We start from the raw sequence: 24,647 nt of genomic DNA, 5'->3' as shown, positions 1-24,647 counted from the left end.
ACAAACCTAAGGTACCCTTGCTTTTCATCTTCCAGCCCCACTCCACAAACATCCCACAACTCCTTGGAACATATCTGGAGGGCAAATATGAGTGGATGTTTGCAGGAAAACAAAAACCTTTTTTCCCAATAGAATCCATTTTCCTAGTGGATGGACGCTGATGGATTTATCTCACAAATTCCCTTGCATGAAGTTCTCAGAAATAAGTAACAGTAACTTCCTTTAAAGCACCAACTAGCATGAAGATCTTGAAACCGGCATGTAACTACATGCCCCTAGCCAAAATGAAGCTAAAGCATGCAGAAGTGTATTTGCTCACTTTCATCGTTTGTCTCCAACCACAACCCCACTTCCCTCCTTAACTGTTCCATTTTCAAATCTTAGCTTACACATTTCTCAGGAGAGAAACAAATCCTTTTAACATTGGTGAGTCTACATAAATTCTAAGCAGGAATATTCTCTCCCCCACCAGAAAAAAAAATGGTTTCCTCTTTGAATTGTCTACTTGGCAAATTAAATTTAAAAACATTTCCATTTTGCTAAATGTGCAAGGTGACTTATTCACTAATAATAATAAAAAAAAATTCCCATCCTGTAGCAGAAACACTTTGTGTTTCTCTTTCTCATTCTTGATTACAGCAACACACCAAAATAAGAATCACTTCAAAAATAAACTGGTATACTTTCAACACTTAAGATAATTCCCTGCCTTCAATGACAGATCAGTTAACATTTAGCTGATTCATTTTCTATTTAAATTTATTAATCTTGAACAGCAATAAATTTAGCAGTTTTATTGCACTTTCCAGTCTGATTTAAAAACTCCGTCTTGAATGTCAATTCCATGAAGACTCTCAAAAGCTATTTACACCCATTTTGATCCATTCGTTAGGGAGTAACGACCATATTTTAAAGGCCCTTAAATGCGTGCAAGACCCCTGGCTCTTTCCCTACCAAGAAGGGATTAAAACATGACAAAAAGGACTTCTTTCCTATCATTTCAATACCACCTTATGAGTAGCTAGCAGAATATAACTCCCTCTTCCCCAACCTTATCTATCTATCTATCTATCTATCTATCTATCTATCTATCTATCTATCTATCTAATTTAGCCACGGCCCATCTCCCCCAAAAGAGGAACTCTTATGCCTTCCAATGCTTTAAACATGGCCCACAAGTATGCTAGCTAGGAATTCTGAGAAGTATAGTTCCAATATATTTGGTGACAGCAGAATGAAAATTGCTGTCAACGGTGGCAGGGATTAACGGTGGCAAGTTATTCCAAACAGATATTGTTTTCATTGCATTAGAATCAATCGCTGTGGCTTCCAAGCAAATTTGTCACGTCTACTGCATTTATGCTGAGGTATTAGAAATGAATTCTATAAGCTCTTTCTGAAGAACAAAATAGATGGCTGGAACTAGTTTTTTACAATAAATGGGAAAAAGTCCTAGCATTTGCAAGCATTTTAAAAATATAAAGTAATATTCATCCTGCTGTGGCACACACCTCTCCCCAAGTTTTAAATCCAGGTGAATGATGGACTTAGAACAAGAAAACCTCAATTCAAACCTCTTCTCAGCAATGAATTCACTTTATGACTTAGGCACATCTCTGTGCTTCCAGCCTCAGTCTTACTTCTCAAAAACAAGGACTCAAATCCCCAGGCAACACAATGCATTCAGTTTCTGTTGAAAGTGCTACATCAAGCACTGATTACACAAACCACAGCTTCCCAGACTTCAGTAGGATGATAATCCTATATGCTTTTTTTATATACTGGCCCACTTGTGCCACCAATACAAACAGGTCTGAATTTGGCAAGGCAGGAGCAATGCACCGAAAAAAGCTATTATTTCCCTTCTTACAGTTTTGCTCCATCATGGACCAAACACCCTATCTAGTATCTACAGAGTGGGCCTTTTGGCTTGTCCTCCCCCTTAATTCTTGCTTGACAGATGCTGTGTTTAGTCTTTGAAACAGAGATGTTTAATGTGTAAATAGTGCATTATGTCACAGAAGGGATGTTCCATATCTGGCGATTTAACATGCCTGCAGTACACAGAAAATCAGAAAACCCTTCTTGAAAGCACTGACTAAACGAACAGCCTCCTTCATGTTCAGAATGTGAGTAACACATGACATTACAATAGCTTAAGCTACATGCTATAAATAAGATAGCTGTGTTCCAGTTGTGCTTTGCCCCCCACCCAACCACATATACACACACTCCCAATCACATGCCCAGCTGACATATCCTTGCCATTATTTTAATGCATATAAACTACTCCCTAATTTATCTAAGTGACTGGGAGGAACAAGGAATGTCTAAGTTAATAAAAAGTTTGGATCAATGGGAATGTTGCTTCCGCACGGTAACTCTAGAAGGAGTTATGCAAGAAACTTGCTATAATTTGCAACATAGATAAGACTGCTGAAGCTCGGACAAGGGAAGCTGGCCTGTACTCTGTATGTAGACATACAATGCCAAGCTTGTATAAAAAGCTATCTAAAATTTAGGAGGTAAAAAAGTGTCCTTTTAATAACAGGCAACATAAAGACATAAAAAGAATTAAAATGGTTTAAAATTGCTGATAACTTGGTAGGGGTGCAGCAGTGGCATACTTCTGCTGGGACATCAAATTTTAAAATTATGGATGATAGGAAAGAAATTTCCACTTTCATATGACAAAGATACTAAAATTATGTGTATCCAAGCCATTCAGTATCAAAACAATACTTGATCCAAATTCAAAATTCCAATAAACTGCATATAGCAGATTAAAATGGGCAGCAGAGAAATTTGATATATAAACAAACAAACAAACAAACAAATAAATAAATAAATAAATGTTGGATATTCTGAGCTCAGCAATCACATTTAGAGCTTTTGCTTCATTTTCACCATTGAAATGGCTTCATATACAAATGCATACATGAGGTTTGCTCCACCAGAAGTTAAAATCTGCCTGCAAAATCCACTGACCCAAACCATGACTATATTCTAGAATCATGTGGCTAAACCTGAATTATAGAAGAGCACAAAATACAAAACTGCCAAAGCAGGCATTAAAAAATGAAGTTAAATTTGATTTGTCCAATTATATCAGGCTGGCTATCTACTTACCTACCTACCATCTTTCTCTCTCTGTATAGTTAACACATATAGTTAACTTTATTATTTCATTTTGAAAGAGGCAAGATAAATGTTCACCACTTCTGTCAGCTAACAAGTAAAAGCTAGTTTTAGTCCCCTTATTCAGCTGCAGATCCAACACCACTGACAGGACCATGCCAACTGAGATGGCTTGTGAATTGCCTCCTTATTGAGATTGTTCAGGGGAGGGGGATTAAATACAAGGCAGCATGTGACTTACATACAGTACGTCTCCTAATACCACAGCATCCCCGAGGCTATTAAAACAATAGTGCAAGTGATACTTTATGCTAACTGTTCTGGCCTTTCCTTACCCTTATCCGATCTATGTCAATTTTGGTGGCATACATGAAAACTAAAAGAAAGCAGTTTTGTTTGCCATCTGGATTCTAACAGCCAACACAATTCTTTATAGTCTAACAGTATTAACAGACCTCTCCACATCTGCATTAACTTCAAACATCTCTTCACTTCCTTTTTAAAAAACATACACACATGCAGACAGTATGCAGCCCACCAATTTTTTGTTGTTGATGTTTAGTGGCATCCTTTATTTTTATTTTACATTGTTTTTAATTACAAGTTGAGGTTGATTCCATTGTCCAAAAAGCCAATCTGCCTTGGATATTCGTATGGCGACAGCAAAAAGCCATAGAAGAAAATCAAGATACATCTGTCAAAACCACATCAGAAACAAGAGAGAGTATGGTGGGGGAAGGGGAGACATTTATCATTTAGCTGAGGAGGCAATATTGCAGAGAGCAACCTCCTCCCCTGTCAAACCAACCTTTTGAAAATTCTAACAATGCCCTTAAACTTTTCGAATAAGCAAGCCTGCATGCCTTGGAATCTGCCCTCTCTACTCTGGCCTGGGCAGTGAAAATGGCATCTGAAAGTCAAGGTCAGCCATGTTACTTCACCAAGGGGGTGCCGTTAACTACGACCCATGCAGTGACAGACAAAATGGAACAGAGGCAGAATGGAACAGAGGCAGTGGACGTTAACCCCTCCTTCCCATTCATACTAGTTTGCAGAAAACTATGATTAAAAGAATAATAAAAAGGCTACACAACCAATTCCAGCAAGCACAGGCACAGCAGCAGAACTGCAAGTTCTGGAGCTGACATGTTGCATTTTCAGGAGACTCTGCTGCCCTTTAGTGACCTGTATAGAATGCCTGTATAAGACTTGGGGGAGGGGGTTAACTGTCTGGATTGAGCTGCCCAGATGTAGATTTTGTCTCCATTTTACAAACTGGTACAATCAATCTTGAAACTTAAAAGAGAAGATTCTTCTAAGAAAAGCTTGTTTTCATATGACTTAAAGGTCTTGTAGGGTGACACTTTCAAGGATCCTTTCTATCCTAAGAATCAAAATAAGGACTAAGCAAGAGTAACAGGAAGAGATGCTTCATACTTTATAAAGAACTTGCTTTTATATGATTGCGGTGTAGTTGTACCTGTGTTTCCTGCAGTGATATATGAATGCTAAAGCGCATACACATACATTAGAAACATGTGACAGAAAGCAGTAGCTAACCAAATCTCCCCTGGTGAACATTCACTGCAAAGGTAACCCATTTGTCCATCATATTTTGTCTCCTACTGGAAGCACAAACACCAGTATGCCTATGTTAAACCCTAATGGTGAAGTATGACATGAAATTAAGTCTGCTGTGAAGGCATTTTTGTAAGGTAAATATGAAGAGAGACATAAGTGAAAATATTTAAAAAGGTGCAGATGGGGGGAGAAGCTGAGTTCTCTTCTGCACCCTTCTCTTTGGATGAGCACAATTTGGCAATCCAGAGTCAAAAAAAATGTATAGAACATAGAAGACATGAAGAGAGCAGCTGGAAAGTTACTCATGGTATGTCATGAGTCTTATGCGTCTATAGATAACTTTAAGAATACTGGATGTGTGCATAAATAGAAATGTTGCAAATTTAATTCATGAATTGGTAAAATGAAATGTCAAAAAACAGGTTTTCTACAACACAACAAATTTTCAATGGGCAACCTGTAAACATGCCATTACTGCCCCCCCCATCGCTTTGATTTACCTGCTATATGTTCCTGTTTAGGGCAAATTCCTCTAGATGACGTTGACAAACAATCATCATCCTCAGGTGTGACCTGGACGCCAACCTCCACAGGATTGGAAGTTTTTCGCAGCTCGCTTGGCGAGGGCGAAGGGGGCTTATCCACAGCCTTCTCTAGGCAAAGAATGCCATTGCATTGTTTCCGTTTGTGCTCAATAAAAATAAGAATGTCCCCCAAAGGGAAGTTCATCTGACACTGGCCACAGGTAAGGAGGTCGTGGTCGCCTTCTGGAGCTCCCAACGTACCATGATCTGGTTCATCATCGGTAAGAATGGCTTCAATAGGTTCGGCTGCAAAGAAGGAAACAAAGGAAATCAGTTATTCAAATATTGATTAAGAATTAAAAAGAATTAAAAAGAGAAAGTATGTTTGCAGAGTACAGCCCAAACTTTCAAAAAAATAAAATCCAAAATATTGGGTAGTAAAGCTATCACACCTCTAATCTAGCATTGTGCTAGGATGCCTGAACAAAAACAAAAAAGGGGGAGAGCATCCACAGAAACACTTCATTTATTTCATCAAGACTCTTCCTTAAAACAAAAGGCATAAAATATCCCTATTTTAAAATGATTATATGTTTTATGATTTTACTAGTTTTAACAGAAAAAAGATTAGGCCACTCCAATCCCAAACCTAAAGATACAAACAAGCTTCTCCTTTACAGCATGTTGTCATGCAACAGGAAAACAAATTTATCAGCAATGCCGAGCAGCTGTATCTGAAGGAAAAGCAGCTATGATGCAAATAACTGAAAGGTGAGCACTTTAGATTCTCTCATACCCCAAAGAGCAAAAAGAAAAAAGAGAGAGAAATCTGTTTACAAATGGGCAATTGTTAAATAAAAATATGGGGGACTCAGAATTCTTACCTTTATTCACCTTCTCCAAAAGTAAATCTCAGAACTATTTGTAGTCCCATGGGTTTCTTTTTTCTTTTCACAAAATTGTACGTGTGTTTATTTTCTCCCTGTCAGTGTCGTATGTTGGAATGCATGTGCTGCTTAAGGTACACTTATGCATACAAGTGTTTGGACACGCATACAAAAATGTAAGTAAGCATAATCACACAATTACAAAAAAGATTACTTATGTCCATCTGCCAGTTGGCACCCATTATCTGAATAGCCCATAGCTTTTAAGTAAGTATGTTCCTATGTTCTGTGTCATACGTACGCAGATGCATACAGAATTTCCTACAACACTTCTCTAAAATGGTCAAGCAAACAGAAAAACAAGATAAATCTGCTATTTTTATTTACTGTATATTTATCAAGTGTTATTAAAAATACAAGAATAACCACAGACTTTTTTTAAACATCTCATTTACAAAATATAAATATTTATCTTCAACCTACTGAAAATTTCCAGTTACAATTAAGAGGGTTCTGAAGATCTATGAAAATAAACCAATCAGCCCTTTCCCCCAAAAAAGTGTCCCATTCATTCAGAACGTATTAGCACTGGGGGCCTTTGTAAGGTATAAACATTAGTATAAAGATGACTGAGTCCCAGCATTCATAACCAAAGTCCTTTCTTTAGATTCAATGTTGTCAAAGTTGATCAATTTGCTGAATAAGCTCCAGAAAGCTCCACTAAAAGTCTATTTTTACAGACACTATACCAATGAGTATTTTAACAAGGTAGATATACATCAATTAGCTTTTTCTCTCACTATTACATTCTATTAAAATATTTTTGCAGGACAGTCATACAGTGCTCATGGTTTCAGTCTTCCACAGAGATTGAGAGAGAAGAAAAATCCAGTTTGGGATGTAATTCCGTTACGATCGTACAATACTTTCACCCATAAACAAACATGAAATAGCATTCTTGCAAAATATCAAAAGCTACCAGTTAAGAAAGAAGTGAAAGGACACAATACCTCAATAGTTAATCAGCCTGACCTTCTTTAGTATATGGCCAATTTCACATTTAATGAATTTAAAGCCACAGAGAATCAAAAAATAGATTTCAATTTGACTGAGTCATATTGGAATAGATTCTTTTTTTTAATGTATACTCAGATTAAATTTATTTCTGAACTATCCACACTGGTTATGGGGATCTCAAGAAATTCCCAGATGTGCAAGAGAACATAATTTTAGGATGTCATAGCTCCTTCTAAACAACAATTCTGCAACTCTCTGCTTTCACTTTTTTTTTGTCTCCAGGTTTACTCCTAAATGTAAAGTAATATTGATTATAGAAACATGAGCATTATTTTTTACATTGAAATATCTTCAGCCCACAGGGGTTCTACTTTAGCTGTCTTGACCAAAAATAATGCAGTTAACACCAGTTAGTGATTAATAGTCGAGGAGGAAACTGGGACTATGAGTGCTTTTACACTATCTACTTTCCCGTACTCTTTTGGGGTGAGCAAATATCAAGTTCTCTCTAACAAAATGGCAGGCAACAAATACAAGAACAGATTGTCCCAGCAAACTCTATCTTGAAAGTATTTAAAAACTTGAAATATTTTTCCATGCAAGCTTCATAGTCCAATTCAAGAAGCAAAATATCAGAGTTGAATATTTTCTGTATAACAGGAAGTTCTAAGTAGCAATTAGCCAAACTATAAGACTAGGGCCTAACACAATTGTGAAATCAGTAAGATAGTTTAGCAAGAAAAGACAAAACGTTTGTTTTCTAAGCAGTAAAAATTTATACTAAGTAACAGTTTGGGGGAGTGATTTCTTGTAAAGTTCTGTATAATCAGCCTGGATTTTCATTAAAAAACAACAAATCAAGTCAAAACTCAAAAGTATTGTTGATTGCACCATAGCATTTCATCCAATTAATTTTATAGGAGGCAAGGTTCTTGAAAATAGGAAGATATTAAAATGTACAGATATAAAACCCATACCCATTTAACGTAAATGATTGCTAATCAATGATAGGGCAACAAATGAATGAGAACTGGCACACTGAGTTTGTTAAAAAAAATGGTTTCCTAAGATAGAGAACACAGGTCAAAACTATACTGCTGTTTCTCAAAAGTATGTCAGCAATTCAAAGAGCTAATGTGTTATCATCTTCATCCTTGCTGTTGTTTATTTGCATGCTATGCTTTGTTTTTGATTTACTAGCCACCATTTTTGTGCTGTATTTTATATATCTGATATTTCTCCTTAAACTAATAGATCATTAAGGAAAAAAGGGGGTTGTATTTTCTCTTTTTAATGCCAACCTAAAAGAAAGGTGGAGCTTTAAATCAAAAAACAAAATGCTAGTGCCACAGATTTTCACTACTTTATAAAGAGGAGGAAGAAAGAAAGAGCACAGAGGCAGAAATGCCAACAGAGGCATTTCCCAGATTACAGCAGAAAACATGTCTTTCATTTTTGAAATACAAATTAGGATGGGACAAGCAGTCCAACCTGAGTCACAAATAATGGAGGACAGTTAAACATGTATTGCTCCCCACCACCACCCGGCAGAATAGTTAAAACAGCTCAGTTTCAACTTTGCATCCAAGTGGATTAGTTTAACAGAAGCTGAGGGAGGAGAAGGAATGGTATTCAAAGAGAGAGAGGAAAGAAAGGAAAAAAGAAAAATTAATAGTGTTTAGGTGAACCATCATCTGGATGAATGTGAATTTGGGAAGAAGCAGATAACACAAGGCAGGCAGAGAATACAGGTTAGCCTCAGAAACCTCATCTAATAACACATGCAAGGGAGCCAAATTATTTGCTTGCCTTTTCAGCCAGCTGTTCTCTTAGGGATCTACTTTAAAAACAAAATAAACCAAGTGATTTTCAAAAGCAACAATAAGCTTTCTAATAGGGCTGAGATTGGATGAATAACAGCACTCACCAAGCCACCCAAACAAAAGCGGATGCTCTGTAAGTCAAGCCAAAGCACCAAAAAGTCTTCGGAAAGAAATGTGAATTTCTTTCACATTCACCTTGAATTTTTATACAGTTTTCCTTCATCAGAAAAATAAGGTGCACATCCAGGAAAGATCATAATACAGACAACTGAGTAAATATTAAGGGGGCTGCCTGTCTCACATAGTTAGGTGTGTGGGTGGGTGGGTGTGTATAAATACATAATCAAATACTGTGTAGTAATGCTCTTGATCATCTAATAATTATTTTAATGCTGTTCTTCCTAACAGGGGGACTATTCCTGCTCTGAGCGGGTGGGAGGGGGGGACGAAGACCAGATGAAAAGCAGTAACTGTGGTATTTTATATGGGAGGGCATCTGGTAAAAGAGTAATTTGAATGTTACAGTCCTTTCCCAAAGATTAACACAGGAAACAAAATTAAGAGTAAAAAAGGAGGAGCTAATTACAGTGGGAGGGGGGAGAGAAAGAAGGGAGAATATCTGAACATACACGCACAGTACATACATAAATACACAGAACTCTCACCCCACCTTCCTATGCTAAATGAAAAATATAGAAAATTAAAAGATGTGTGAGCAAAAGGAGCAGGTTCAAGTTCACTAGGCTTTCTTGATCTCACTCTGCCTCCTAGTGGCTACAACTCACATTTAAATAAAAAAATTACAGAAGCAGAAAAGAATTGTTTTAACCCAACTCACACAAATTGCCCCCTCTGCTATAATCTCATTATCCCCCATTCTCCAATTCTGCCCCTCAAAACTGGGAGAAGACAGAAAAAAATAAACTTCTACAGGAACTCTACTGATCCCTTGACATACATCACAAATCTGTATTTAAACAAAAACTTACACTTCTCTGTATATTTATATTTTGTGGCTAATTTTCAAGTATTCTGCAGGTGAGTGTGGACCAGAGAGATTGAAATATAGGTAGATGCAAATCTTTGTCTTCACATTAGGAAAGGGGGTACCTTCTTCTCCAAACAACCACTTCACCCTCCCCACCCCCTAACCCATGTTTGAGATAAGAGTCAAATTAGGTTATCAGTTTGGCTGAAGGGAGGGGAGGGAGGAAGAATCTTGCAACGTGTTTGGAAGGTGATAGCAGCATGTCCAAAAGTGTGACAGTTATGTTGCAATAAACATACCGTTTTACATTTCAAACAACAACAAAAAAAGAGGAATGGGCAGAAAAATAACGTGCAAGGTATTTATTTTAAAAGACAACTGTAATCCATGAAAATGAAGGGGGAGGAATGTCTTATTTGTGGGTGATTTTAATTAAGCATGCATGTTGCCAAACGGATATTATTTTGCACTGCAGTGGAGGCAGCGGTTATTGGGAGAAAGGAGGACTGACGGCTAAAATGCAAAGTTTTGCAAAACCCAAAAGACCTTCAATCTTGAAAATTAAAGGTGGAAACAATAACAAAACAGCCTAAGGAAGATCACGCATTTCTCTTTTGCAAATTCAACTTATACATTTAAAGTCTTCCTTCTTTCCTCCCCTGTCGACTTTGCCCGCCCGCCTTCAACCATCTCAAGTCCAGACCAGACTTCCCTTTTGTGTTTGCAAGCAAGCACGGCTTTGCTCGAGCTTTTGTGCACGGTATGCCTCGAAGGCTGAAAGACGAAACCAAGCGATTACAAAAATCGCTGGTTTGTTTAAATAAAAAGGAGGAAAATATCACCCTTATATCAAAATGCAAATGTTGAGGTGGGAGTACTAATTAATTGTTGAGGGGAGAGTAATGGTCCCTTTCTTGTGATCAGAGATGACACAGTTGCATCTAAGCTTTTATTTCTTTTTATAGTATCTACAAAACCTTGCATGCATTCATGTGTATATGTTGTACGAATTTCTCCTCTTTCCAATACGTTTGCTCTCCTAGCCTGTTTTGCTGGCAGCGACTCCGCAGCACACGCGGCGCTTGTAAACAGTCAGACACGAGATTTTTCCCAATCAAAATCCACTTTTTTTTTTTTTGAAATTCTTCCAAAAAATAGTACGAGAGAAAGGAGGGGAATTCCACATGCATGCATATCCACACACTCCGATCCTTCTTACATTTTTAGCTGCACGCATGCTAACCCAAGTTTCTGCGAAGCAAGAGTTTAGGGGCTAACGACGGAAAGAGAAAAGGAGGGGGTAAAATGCGGCTGGTAAGAGTAGACAGTTGACGGGGGGAGGGGAGAAAAGCTAATCGTGGCGGTGCGAGAAGAGAAAAGCAGCCGATCTCCGGCCAAAAACAGACACCACGCCTGCCCCCTTCGTTGCCCTTTCCCGGTGCGGAGTTGGAGAGGGAGAGAGAAAGAAAGAAAAAGGAGCGGGACACGCAGAAAAGGGTGGGGGTAGGCGATCTCTCACCGCCACCACCCCGTATCTTGATGGTGGAGACAAAAGAAATGGTCCCCCTTTCACCCCTATCTAAAAAAAACAAGGGGGAGGTTTGCATGGAATGAGCAAAGCGGATTTGAAAAAAAAGGGGGAGTCATCACACGACAAGGCGCCCCGAGAACACCTGATCTGTCCGCGTGAAAATAAAGAAACTGCCCCGATTCAAACACACACGCACGTACACACACATGTACCGCTTTCTTTCGCACTTTTATCCCCTCCTTCAAGCCGTCTGCCTCTTCTCTGTCCTTTGCAAAAAAAAGAAAAAAATGTGTGTCTTTGCGTGCTTTCTTAAGTTGCAATTCATTTGTAAGCTGCAGGCGCGCGCACACAGACACGCTCTCTCTTCCGGCAAAATATCTATAGAAGAATCAATGGGGGGGAGGAGAGACAAATGGAACTTTGAGCGAGCGAGCGAGCGACCGTAAGCGCCGAAGAACAGAAGGATCTTCTCTGAAAAGTACTGTAGGTGCTAGCGATGCAAAAAAAAGAGGGAGGGGCAGGGGGCCTGAGTTTTAAGGTGAGTTACGTTTTTGTCTTCCAATACATTAAAGAGACGCATGCACAAACAAAGGTTGAAATGTGCAAAATATATAAAAAATAGTTGAATTATGATTATTATTTTGCAAGCGAGTGTGCTTAAAGATAAAAAGCAGAGCGGCAAGGTGGTTTACTTACGCGAAAATTCCCGTTTGCTTAAGTGCTGGGGTTTCCCTTGCTTGCGGCGAGACATTGTGGTGTTGGTTGCTCGGGCGGGCGCGCACGGAGCTCTCTCGCTCGGATCACATCGGGAAGCGCCGGGTGAGCAAGGAAGGAGACTCCAGAGAAAATACCTTCATCAATGTCTTTTGACATCCAAAATAAATTAGAAATAATACAAAGATGGCGCGGGGAAGATGAATTGTGGGATAGCAGTCATGGCTTTTTCTTTTTCTTTTTTTCCTTTCTGTGCAAGAGAGGGAGAAACAGAGAGGGGGAAAAAGAAGAGAGAGAGAGAGAGATGAAAAAAATGGCAAAAGCCCCCCTGAGCTGCAAGTTCAAGTGCGGACGTGACGTCCCTACGAACTTGAACGTCAAGCGGCTGGATGGACAGAGACATACAAAACATGGGCAGGGCGAAGCTGGAGGAAAGGGGAGGAGGGAAGCAGTGCGCCACGCCAATGGACAGTCATCGGGGGCTGGACATGATCAAGCAAAAGAGTGAGGGGGGAGCCGTAGCAGGGCAAGCCAATGGCCAGTAGTGGGGGGGAGAGGGGGTTACCCTCCTAGGCACCAGGCACACGCTGCTACTCCTCCAGAGGGAGGCGGAGTGGTAGAAGACGCGGGGAGGGAGAGGGAGAGAGGCGTGCGTAAAGGCGCGCAACAGCCCAGGAGTGACCGCAGAAAAAGGAAAGGAAGCACGTTAGGGGAGCAGGAAGACTTGGTACGAAAGAAAGTGTTCTGTGAGCCTTAAAAAAAATCAATTAGAGCTAGGAGGGAAATTTAAAAAGAAAAGGGGGGAGGGGCGAGCAGAGAGAAAGGAAGAGACCGTAAAATGTATCAAGAAGTCAAATGCCGCTGCAAATGAGTGCTCTTACCTTCATGGAGAGTTGCTAGCAAATTGCGGCACAATTAAAAGCAAGACAGCAGTAGCAAACAGGGAAAGAGAGAGCACAACTATCTCACCCTTTAAGAGGTGGAAACTTAAGCATTGTTCAGGCAGGATCAGGGCCAGAGGTCAGGTCTAGTTCATTATTCCGCGGACAAGCAATTATCTCGGAAGGGGCACGTGTGGAAACTGGACAAAGTCGATTGTATGCCTGGATATGGCGGCAGAGGTACACTGCCTCAAATCATGGAAGCTCTACTTGGTTTGGTATGGCTATTAGCGAAGAACCGAAACTGGTAGATTTTTCCTAGATTAAAAACACAGAAATTCCCAATTGTTCTATGAATTAATAAGGACTAAGCTATCCCGGGATATGTGAAGTAAACATAAACAGGTGATTCTTCCTGTTCCCCACCGGGTTGGAATCCTCTCCCGGAAACATAAATACTTGTATACAACCAGAAAAATGTCTAAAGATTCAACCTTATCAATTATTTGAATAACCCTCGTTAAATTCAGTGGGACTTACTCGTGAGTAATAAGAGCACACTCGGGTTGTAAGAATGTCTGTAATCCATTGTAAATAAATATAGTTCCGTTACTGAGAGAACTCAAGGGGGATTCCTCATTGGACGCAGTGGGACTTGCTTCCAAAGAGATTGCATAGGATCGCAGAGCTCATTTTTCCAATGTGATTGAGAGCCTCGTCCTTAGAATTAATTTCAGCAAGCTGAAGTGGGGGGGATAGTATAACAATCTATTAAACGTGTTGATCCTAATACCTGTCAGAAAAGCTGGAACTGGGGTCAGAGAGCGGAAGTTAACCTGTTGCTTTGCTGCGGGGGGGGGGGTCCCTCCTCCGACGAAGCCTAGAAGATAACTTTGAAGTCCGGGTGGCAGATCGTTATTATTAGGTTTGTGAAAGGAGAAGTAGTCCGGAGCCTTTCCCCCGCCCCCTGACAATGCACTGTCCAAAATATTTCCGGAAGATAAAATATGTTTAAATTTAAAAGAAGTAGAGCATTAAAAAAAAAATTAAAAGGAGAAAGAAGGCTGTCCCCTGACAAAAAGAAGGGAAAAAGGAATGTTGGTGATTCTCTCTACCTACAATATCCTGAAGGGGAACAAACTCCTAAGGGGAAGAAAAGGCAATTAATGGTTTGTTAATGATAAGGGGACCAAGCGACCAAGAAGGTCCTGGATTTGGCGATGGAAGGGAGAAAACATTTATCTCCAACTCCGGTTCACAATATACAACGGGGGGGAGAGGGGGAGAGAAAGGCAAAAGGCTCCCAAATAAAATAGCCCCTTCATTTTAAAGGGAGTGGGAAGAATAAGCCCCACAGGTAGCGAAAGGGAAGGAAAGTTTAGAAAAAGATTTCCTGAGTTTTCTTCACGGCCAAAAGGCCAAGTAAGAGTTCTGCAACGGCTTGACACATTTACTTAGAGCTGAGCACCACTGAGTTGACTGGGGCTTGTTCTTGTGTTATAGAAGGGCACACCCTCAGCCTGAAGTGGGCAGGAGGGGAGGAGAGGAAGAAGCAGCAGACAAGGGAATGGATACCAGCGATTAAAAACGACCACCGTCCTCATGTCTGTGTGGAAAAAGGAAAGCACGAGTTCCTCATTACAGTAAAGAGGAGAAAAAAGCAGAAAAATCCCGCTCTGGGGAAAGATGAACTTTCTGCTGTTCACGCTTCCAACCCCTAAAAGAAAGGAAGCCGCAGAGCTACAAAAGAGAAGGATAAGCACGGGCAGCGAAGGGTGGGTCGGGTTGAAAGGCTGAGGCGAAGGAACTGGAGGCGGACTGGGAGACGCGAAGGGGCCAGAGGGCTCCCGCCTGGCTGAGGCGGCGCAGGCTGAGCTGAGGCGAGCGAGGTGCGGCGGCGGCCCCGTGCGTCCTTGCGGTGGGGGAGGGGCGTCGCGCGCGCGGGCCTTTCGCAGACTCGGCAAGGCCGGCGGCCAGAAGGTTCCTTTCGGCGCTTCCTTCTTGCGCCCTGTGCCGAGTGTACCTTTCAAACTCTTCCGTTGAAAGCAATGGCCCAGGGAGGAGGAGTGTGAAGGTGAAGCCAACGGCTTGATATAATTCTTGCGATTATCGGTAGTGTGGTGGCTTTTTTCTTTTACGGTCTTGAATGAGAAAAAAAAAATAAGTCCGTCTGGTCATTTCGACTTTGGAGGGAGCCTGCGCCACGCGTGCGGCCCGGATCAATTCTCTCCCCTAAGAGAACCGAACTTGGCGCGCGCACGGGCCACCAGCCAGCCAAAGTTGAGCATTTTTCAGGTCTTCCTGATTTCTGGGGGAGAAATCTGTCCGTTGGGTGTGTTTCCTCAGAAGAAAGTTCTACTGTGAGGGTGCTTAAGGACCTTTGAAAAGTGCTTTAGAGATCGGTTAAAATCCACGGGGCTTTAACGAATGAATGTTCTCAATTCCGTTCCCGCACTTATTCTTGGGCCCGGGCGGCGAATTTGTCTAATCTGTGCCCGCTTGGGGCGCTCTCTTTGACACTCAGCCCACACCCAGCTCGATCCTATGGGGCCTACCCAGAGTTAGACCAGCGAAGGCCAGTGGGGCTTATTCCTGAGTAAGTGTGCCCAGGATCTCAGTCACAAACCCTTCCCATATGCACTACTCATTTTTAAATACCCAACTTTTACATGACTCGCGCTCTGTCCTCGCGCCGATACAGCTGCGTCCAAACGAGCTGCGCAGAACCAGAGGTGCACCCATCTGGTGCGTCCTGTGCGAGCTCCCACGTGTACTCGGACAAACGCACCCGTTTTCCTGCTCTCCCAGAAGCTCTGTTGAGCACAGCAAACTGCTCACTGACCCGCTGACCGGCTAAACCGCCATTCTGCACATCAATACAAAACGTTTCGGCTGCAAACTTGCCCCGTTTTCAGCCGAGTTTTCCCGAGGACAGCGCAGGGCCTCGGGGGAAGGACAGGGCACTCTTCATTTGTCTCCAAACACATGCGCTCGTGCTTTTCTTCTCACGACTATTAACTCCACTTAACTAACTTCTGAGCAATTGGCCTAGGATCGGGGTATAATTCTTGCTGTCACCCTCACAAAGACTTGTCCCTATCGGTTTTCTTTCACCCAATCTCACACCCGGAGAACCTCGAAGACCTCCTAGGTGTTCCCCTTCTCGGACACGCCTGCACAACCCCGGCCCTCCCAGAAATGGTTTCCGATCCGATCGGGGAAAGAAGAGGCTCTCAGAAATCAGCAGGCCGAGTCCCGCTCCTTGCACGTGCGGGGCTCCAAAAGACAAGAGCGCTTTTGCCTCGGCTCCGGAAGAAATGGCAAAGGACGAGTTTTCCGAGGAATCGAACGATCCCCGGCGAAATGGTGTGGCCGTCGGCGGCGGCGCGTGCGAACTAGTCACTAGTGACGCTGGATGGAAGGGGGGGGCTCGAACTGGAGCCCCCTCCTTAAGTTTCTTCTCTGGTCAAGGGGACTTCGGAAAGGAAGACAACTGCTGAATTTTGACGTTAATACGAGCGCGCACCTGTACCCGGGCGGGAGGGGAAAGAGGGGGGTCGTGGCGACTTTACTCCCAGGGAAGCCAGTGGCAGTCCGCCCTTCCTCGGAAGCAAGGACCGCTGAAGGCCACGCCAAATAAGGCTACTAGGAAGCCCAGCGCCTCGCCGACCTTGGTGTAATAGAGTTCCCGGGTAGATGGACGCCTTGAGTCCGCCGGCTCCTCTGCACCCTTAGAAGGAGCAAGGCCCTTTCGGGCGAAGGGGACGTTTTGGGCGGATCGCGCTGCACCAGGCAAGCCCCGAGGTGATGGTCCCTCTGTGGGCTGTCCCGCAGAGTGAAGCAGGCCTGTCGCTGGTCAGCTGCCAGCGAGGCTGCTTTGAGACGGGGCTTCGCGCGCCTCCACCCGTACGAGGGCTCCCCCTAGAACTGGCAAGCGAGATACTGTACTGCCGAGGAGAGGGAAAAGAAGAACGGCGGGAGGAGGCAGCCGCCGGTTTCCTAGGTTCCCAGTGCCTGCTCTCTGGGCTCAGCAAAAGCCGCACCGAAGAAAAAGGCGCGTCGAAAGGGACAGCGAGCAAAGAGGCGCTTCTGAGCATCACCAAAATGCTCGCTCCCTTCCTTCCTCCCACCCACCGCAGCAGTTCGGGCTCCTTCTCCACCAACGCTACCTTCCCCCGCAGTCAGCCCGAGTAGATGTTGGCGGCTGAAAAATGACACCACTTGGAGTTACCTTAATGACAATCTGTGAGTGTTAAAGATGAATAGTAAGATTAGATGGCAGCGAGGAAAAGGCAGCCGAGTACAAGGAGGCTGAGATAAGATTGGAAAATCCGAGAGAGAAACCAAGTCTATATGACCGATAGTGAGATAGATCCGGTAGAAAATACGGTAAGAAGGGGAATAGGTGGGGAGGGACTTCATTGTGAAATAGGCAAAAAGGTGCAGGAAACATGACAGAAACGCAGCTAGATACACAGCTACGTGGTAAAGAGAAGGGGGGTAGTAAATGCACAGAATACAACTAAAGTTCTCAGTGAGTTAATCTAGAATCAGCCCTGTGGAATCAAAACAAATTCCTTTTGCTTCCAACTAAAATAGTGTCAACTTAAGTATGTTTGATGAATGATCTTTTGATATTTTTTTCAGCATGTTTGTCTTGCCAGCAAGCATGTTTATTTGGAAAGAAGTCCTGCTGAAGTCAGTACAGCCTACTTGGAAGAAAAGTGCTTTGAATCGGGAGTAGAATGGGTATTCCAAAGGAGTACATGTGCAAATGAGAGTTAGTCCCAATGTGAAGGATACTGAAAGTTAAAAGTAGGTAAATAATTCTGCTCTCAGGCTTGTGTCTAAAAATATGCTTGAAATAAGGAGCAAATGGGTATTCCAAAGGAGTACATGTGCAAATGAGAGTTAGTCCCAGTGTGAAGGATACTGAAAGTTAAAAGTAGGTAAATAATTCTGCTCTCAGGCTTGTGTCTAAAAATATGCTTGAAATAAGGAGCAAATGCATATTTTTGCCCCTCTGCCTGGAATTCTGTAGTCCAAAGCAAGTTTCTTCCTTCAAAATATGGTTGAAAAGAGTACCTCCTTCCCCTTAGTCCATGTGTGAAAAAGATCCAAAACGAATTTACAAATACCCTAATTGTTATAAAACCTTGTATTATTTGAAGCATACATTGTGTTGTGTGTGTGCACGCTTACAGGTTTTGTTTGCACTACTGACTTACCTGTAGTTAACTTAGCCATGGACTATGCATTTAGCCCAATTTTCTGATTCACGAGGTGCCCTGAGCTATAAGCTAGCCATGCAGGAAGGATTTGCCAACTCACTTGGGTATATGTAGCTGCCTGGTTTGTGGTACACTATGTCTTGCAAACCGAACCACACAATCTAGAGCTCTGTACCCTGACTGGAATCTAGCACCATTTATGCTTCAGTTCAATTCTTCATGTTAGCAGAACTAACAGTATTTTCCTTCCCCTTTTTCTGTGTTCTGTGCTTTGTTTTGCCTGTGTGTGCCTGTCTTTAATCCTCAAAGAAATGCCACCTAAACTAAGCAAAGTATCTTATTTTCCTTTCTTTTATTGTAGGAGGGACAATTAGAAATGATGTTTAACTGGCAAAAAAGGAAACCTTACTCAGTAACACTTTATTTGGAAGACAAACTTAAGAAGGCAGTTGCACAGGATCCCACCCCTCGGGCATGCTACAGGCACTCGTCTCCCTGTCTTAAAGATATGATTGAGACAGAGTAGCATTGGCTCTCCAGATCCTGATGGGTTACAACTCCCATCATCCCCACTTGTTGGTTGTGCCAACTGGGAGAAATGGGAATCTAAGCCCAACAACATCTTGAGGTCAGAGATTCCCCAACCCTGATCTTGAGGCTGAACTGAGTTGAACATGGCTTGGATGCAGTTTCTGTCGCACAGAGAAACTGATCACAGAGACAACTGTCAACTTGCACAGGGGGAAATGTATACACCCATAGAACCCCTTTAGATCCAGAAGTCTCTCTCTATAGATCAAGCACTATGTGAATTAATAGAGGAGCATTCAGCTATTTTTCTGTATTGTATGTTTGTGCATAAGAAGCATGTGTTATAAATAATTTGCTGCTCTCTCTGGCAGTAAAACCCAGTCTTGTAAGACCTTCAGGTCTTGCCACCTTTGTGGAAGGAAAAACTTTTGAAGGCTAAGTAAGTTCCACTGAACTCATTGTGCACCACTTCTAACTAAACTTCCACGGTATTGGACTGCTGAGTGTTTGTAACTTTAGGAATGCCATAGGCAAAGTCCTATTCTATATATTCCTTTATGCTGTAATAGGTGATTGGGTCAGATTCCAAAATTAGTATTGATTTTTGTATAGAAGGGAACTGCCAATGTGTGTGTTGAGTAGACATACCCTGATGAGTTTGACCCCCCCACTCCCTAAATTCTACAAGTCTATACACACTCTTTCCACAGTATGTGCATGTGAGTGTATTAACATGTTTGGTATATATTATGTGCACAGAACGCCTGTGTGTGGAAGGGATGCAATCTAGCCCAAAACGATGGCCTTCCAGAATCCCTTTACTAGGAGATGTGAAACCATTGAGCATAACTCTCTGAAGGCTGTGAAAAGCATTTAAGATCCCTTTTAATGAAATACCTATATGGGATGTCCAGGCCACAATATTTACAGTATCTATCCTGCAATGGGATAACTTGAATGTCTCAAATACATTTTCTAGAAAAGCATTTAGATCATGCCTTTTTAAGACTAATATCCTGACTAAAATGCACTTTTAACAGGTGCCAAGTATCTTTCCATCTCACCCCTGGAAGTCTATGATTATAGATCTCAGCACTGGGATTCCAAGACCCATTTAGGCTGCTTTTAAGTGCTGACTTTTATCAGAACCTGCTTGCAGTAAGAATTCAAATGAATGAAAGACAACCTACTTTCAGTCTCTTCCCCCCTCCCCAAACAATTGGAGAAACCCTAAAAACGCAGTATTTTGCTTGCAAGCCTTCTTATTCTCAGATTTGGCTGACTTAAAATCTTTTTAAAGGTCCAGAGGATTAAAACAAATGGTCAAGTTGGAGTACAGAAGAAACTGGAATATTCTTAACTGCTACAATTCATTTCATTTTCTCAAGTATGAAGATTTCTTCCCTGAAGCTTTGTTTCTGATCTGACCTGCCTAGTAATTTACAAGCAAGCTAGTGGATCACGGCAGGGTCCAGTGAATCTACCCGATTCCTATCTGCTTCTCATTGGTGAATCCAAGTTGCAGTCCTATACAATGTGACATTAAGACTTACCTAGAAGTAAAACACTGCAAAATTTAGTTTACTTCTGAGGAGGGGCAGCATAAGCACCGCCCACTGCACTGGAAGTAGCTCACTGAACTCAGTGGGATTCTCAGAGGGTAGGATTGAACTGCCTTGGAAGAAATAAACTTGTAAGATCCTTTCATATGTATGTGTGCAGAGGGTTGTAACGGAAGAGAGAGAAAACATGTCAAAGCAATGAACAGTTAGCCTTCCCCAACCTGGTGCCCTCCAAACGTACCAAACTACAGTTCCCATCGCCTTCAGCCATGTTTGCTGAAGCTTATGAAGCTGTAGAATGGTGGGGCGGGGGGAAGGGCAGGATGGGAAAATTTAAATTCTGAAGCAGGAGCAATGTGTGGACTGAAGAGCTACTTCAACAGCTGATTTTGCCCCAACAAGAAAAGCATCTGGCACACATCTGCACTTGAAAAATTGATGCCACTTTCAGAAGTTTAACTGGCATGGCTTACCCCCAAAACACCTTGGAGACTAGTTTGGGGAGGGAGGGAGTGTGCCAAATGTTTTCTACGGGAAATCCCTCTTCTCTTCACCAGGGACCCCAGGAGCATTTGATGGCTGATCACTTCCTTATGTCCGGGTGAACCCAAAGAGCCTATTTCCCAGCCAAGATGGAGATCACTAACAGCCACCTTACCTTGCGGGATTGTTCAGTGACTGATAAAATACCCAAAAGGCTTCGTTCACTCCCCTACAGTGGCAGTCACGTAACATGGTAGGGAAGTAGCCCCTATTGAACTCAGGGCCAAATCTTTTCCAAGCAAAGACCCAGGTATGGGAGGAACCTTATATTAAAAGCTCAAACAGTTTCTTTCCACCTTACAGTGAGTAAGCATTTTGGTAGAAATGGAATTGCAGCATCAGGCACTGGACTGGAAGAATCTCCATGGCTGCATTAGGACACTCAGGCCCACTGTGAGCAGCTCAGCTTCAGGGGTTCTGGAAGCAGGTCCTTTCCCAGGAAAAGGTTGCCGTGTCTTCTCCTTCTGATGCTTGTTTTTCCCACAGACGCAAACTCTCCCCCCAAAAACCAATACATTGAAGGGGGAACCCCAAAAGAATCCTTCTTTTAACGGGGGGGAGGGATCCATTCTCCTGATTCAAAGTACAACTGGAGAAGACTTCGTTACATTAACAGCGAAACACACATTTTTCTGTTACAACTTCAGTGGCACACCTTTTATGCACAAGTACTTTTTTTGCACATGGCAGTTTTCAGACTGGGCCTCTTGCCCTATTTATAGGGCACAAGCTCATCAGGGTGTTTAGGTAGGAGGTCTTATAAGCTGCTAAAGCTGAAGCATGAAATTCTACAGCCTTGCTTGGAGATAAGCTCCGTTGAACTCCATGGGAATTCTGAATAGGATCGTGCCATTACTTCAGAGTTATGGCCCATCTTGACCACAGCAAAGTTTACTTCAGGATAAACATGATGAAACAGGTAGACCTGTACTTACTGCTGATTTCCGATTGCAATCTGCCATCCATCACATTGGGGATTCTGCTGTAGAAGCCGCTATATTCAGTAAGACTTTTTGCCAAGGTTTGCAGTTTTCAAATCTGATCCAGATGGCACCTTTCCATGTGGGAGGGAGGAGATCCATTTGATCTCAGAAGACTTCCTCTCAAAGACACATGCATGGACCTGTGCTGACACTCCCAGGATAACTCCTTACAATGTTACAATTGCATTTTTATTGTTAAAGCACCATAAATTATATTTTTATTTTCCTGATTTTAAAAAAAAATACAACCACTTTCCAGTATGCAAAAGGGGTGCCATTTTTTAAGCGTATAAAACAACCAGGTGAGGTTGCATCATTAGACAGTCTTTAACATTTTATCTACATGCTATGAGACCTCCATAGGTAACAGTGGGGCAGGGGGCTTTTACAGTATAAAGCAGCCTTCCTCAACCTGGTGGCCTCCAGATGTTCTGATTCTGACTCCACTTTAGCCAGATTGGGACCTGCAGTGTAACATTTTCAGCCTGACAGAAGCTGACGGGAAAAGGTTCTGGAGTTTAGGACTTGAAGCCAGTCAACCAACAGCTCTGGATTGAAAGCAGAATATATGGCTCCATTCTACACAGATTTACTTAGGGATAAGTCCCACTGGTTCAAACTGCCTATCTGGTGGGGTTCGCCATTGAAACTGCTTCTGAAACTGGTTTATTTGTGGCTAACTAACTCCACTGAAGGAACCATCAGAAATCATTGCAAGTACAACTTTCCTAGCAATCTTTGTGCAATTACATTTTTCAATGGATTGTACTTTTATATTCTTAAAAACAAGCGTTCAGCACATATCCCTGAAAGAAAGGGAAAGCACAATAAAGTTTAGCCATCATGGTTCTATGGTGGCCGAAATAGAAAAAACAAGTTATATTCTGGAATGTGAAGTTATCAGCAGAAGTTTGATCAGGGTCATATATAAGGCCAGCATCATATGATCAAAGAGTGACATTCAGTAGCCAGGATGAGCTGTGCAGGTATAAATAGCAGGTAAGAGAAGGTCCTTGCCACCTGATCCATTCACTGGAGATTACAGTCACTGAATTTGGGAATGCAAAGCAAGTCCTTCATTACTACTTAAGACTCAGTTCAGACATCATGCTAAGCTGTGGTTTGCCTAACCCAATTACTGAATAAACCACAAGGGTGCACACAGCATGTTAAATCATAAACCCTGGTTTACAATAGCTAGGTTTATACAACATGCAAAATCCAAACTACATCTCAGATGAGTAAATCATGTGAACCAGACCTTTGAGACAAACAGCTAGATTACAGCTCGGATCAAGGAGAGGGAGGAGGTTGCTTCAGGCAGCATTGAAAAGAGAATGGTGTGGCATGTGGGCTGCTCAATGTCACCTGAAATACAAATCTGCTTTTAAGAATAATGGGTCAGAAGCTGACCCATTATTAGCAATTCATGTGTGAGTTCAATCAGCTTTTCTGCATGGAAGGCAGGAGAGGCACCATCCTGTCCTTCATCTCAGGAATTCAAATTGAAAATCTTCAAGCTTTGCATTTGCTTGGGTCCAAGAGCTACCCAGGGGGATACAACTGCACTTTTTAAATAACTGAGTGGTGTCACCCAGAAGAAAGCCAATCTGATCTTTATTGTCCCAGAGGACAGGACATGGAATCGTGGTCTTTAGTTACTATAAGGCAGATTCTTGTTCAACATTACGAAAAACCTCCTAACAAGTAGTCTGACAATGGAACCAATTACCAAAGGAGGTGGTGAGTTCCCCTTCATTGCATTTCTTCAGACCAAGACTGGAAAGCCACCTCCAGGGGATGCTTTGATTGGGATTCCTGCACAGAGCAGGTGTTTGGATTTCATGGCATAAATGACCTCTTCCAACTCGAGGATTCCAGTGTTAGTTCCAAATTAATGTAAAGAAGTACAATGCCCACACCAGCACAAACTCCAATATTCCAATGCTGTGCTGCCACCCAAGCCTTTTTCTTGCGCATTACCCACTGTGTCTTCATTATATCCTTGCAGGGTAGATTAGGCTGAGAGACAGTGACCAGTCCAAGGTGACCCGTGAGTTTATCACCGAGGGGACTTGTGTACAGGGCTTCCCACTCTATGCCTCATACATTGGAGAATCATTCTGCTCTCCAGGCATATTACCCTTTGATCCCTATCAGTATCAGTTAATATGGCCACTGCCAAGGAATTGTAGGAAATGTAGTTCAAAACATCTGGAAAGCACCAAGTTGCCAATCTACACTATACCATACTAATGCTAACAGCACAATACATTTAAAAAAACAGCACATTATATAGTAATTTGCATAACCTAGAGCCACCAAGCTAAGTGTGCCTCCCAGCCATGGCTAGTGGCCTGCCAAGAGCTTAATATAGACCATATATTTATTCACTCCCTCGCTTTGTTCCTCCATGATGAAGCTGCATTTGGCTTGATGGGTCACACTTCAGGCAGGTCTGTGATTCAACACTTGGAACAGCTTGTTTGTGCTTCCATGGAATCTATCTCAGAGTAAAGGATATTGTTTTTATTACCTCAGTATCAAATTGAAACACAGGGTGATAAAGTTGACCTCACTTACTCAAGCGGAGATTTAGAATTCTCTCTAAGTATTTGTTCCTGCAAAACTTTGCACTGAAGTTATAAAAAACAGTGCAATTACATTTGTAATGAAAGAATATGCTTAGCTGCCTTCAAGAAACAGCTATATA

General features: G+C 42.2%; 2 protein-coding genes across 5 annotated transcripts in view; both read right to left on the bottom strand.

The window, feature by feature from the left end:
* Positions 1–13,099, bottom strand: part of BCL11A (BCL11 transcription factor A) — a 188,227-nt gene extending 175,128 nt beyond the window's left edge. The window contains exons 1-2 of one of the 4 annotated variants that reach the window (XM_063301154.1): positions 12,186–13,099; positions 5,220–5,549 (exon numbers count right to left, since the gene is read on the bottom strand). In XM_063301154.1, the coding sequence (XP_063157224.1) occupies positions 5,220–5,549; positions 12,186–12,240 (385 nt within the window). In that variant the 5' untranslated portion in view covers positions 12,241–13,099. The remainder of the gene's footprint in view (positions 1–5,219; positions 5,550–12,185) is intronic. The other 3 variants (XM_063301144.1, XM_063301171.1, XM_063301163.1) reach the window with 3 other exon arrangements.
* Positions 1–24,647, bottom strand: part of USP34 (ubiquitin specific peptidase 34) — a 617,663-nt gene that overhangs the window by 84,069 nt on the left and 508,947 nt on the right. The window lies entirely within an intron of this gene.

This window comes from Candoia aspera, chromosome 1 (genome assembly GCF_035149785.1).
Source record: "Candoia aspera isolate rCanAsp1 chromosome 1, rCanAsp1.hap2, whole genome shotgun sequence".
Taxonomy (NCBI): Eukaryota; Metazoa; Chordata; class Lepidosauria; order Squamata; family Boidae; genus Candoia; species Candoia aspera.
The sequence above is the reverse complement of the archived record's forward strand: the minus strand, read 5'-3'. Positions and strand labels throughout refer to the sequence as shown.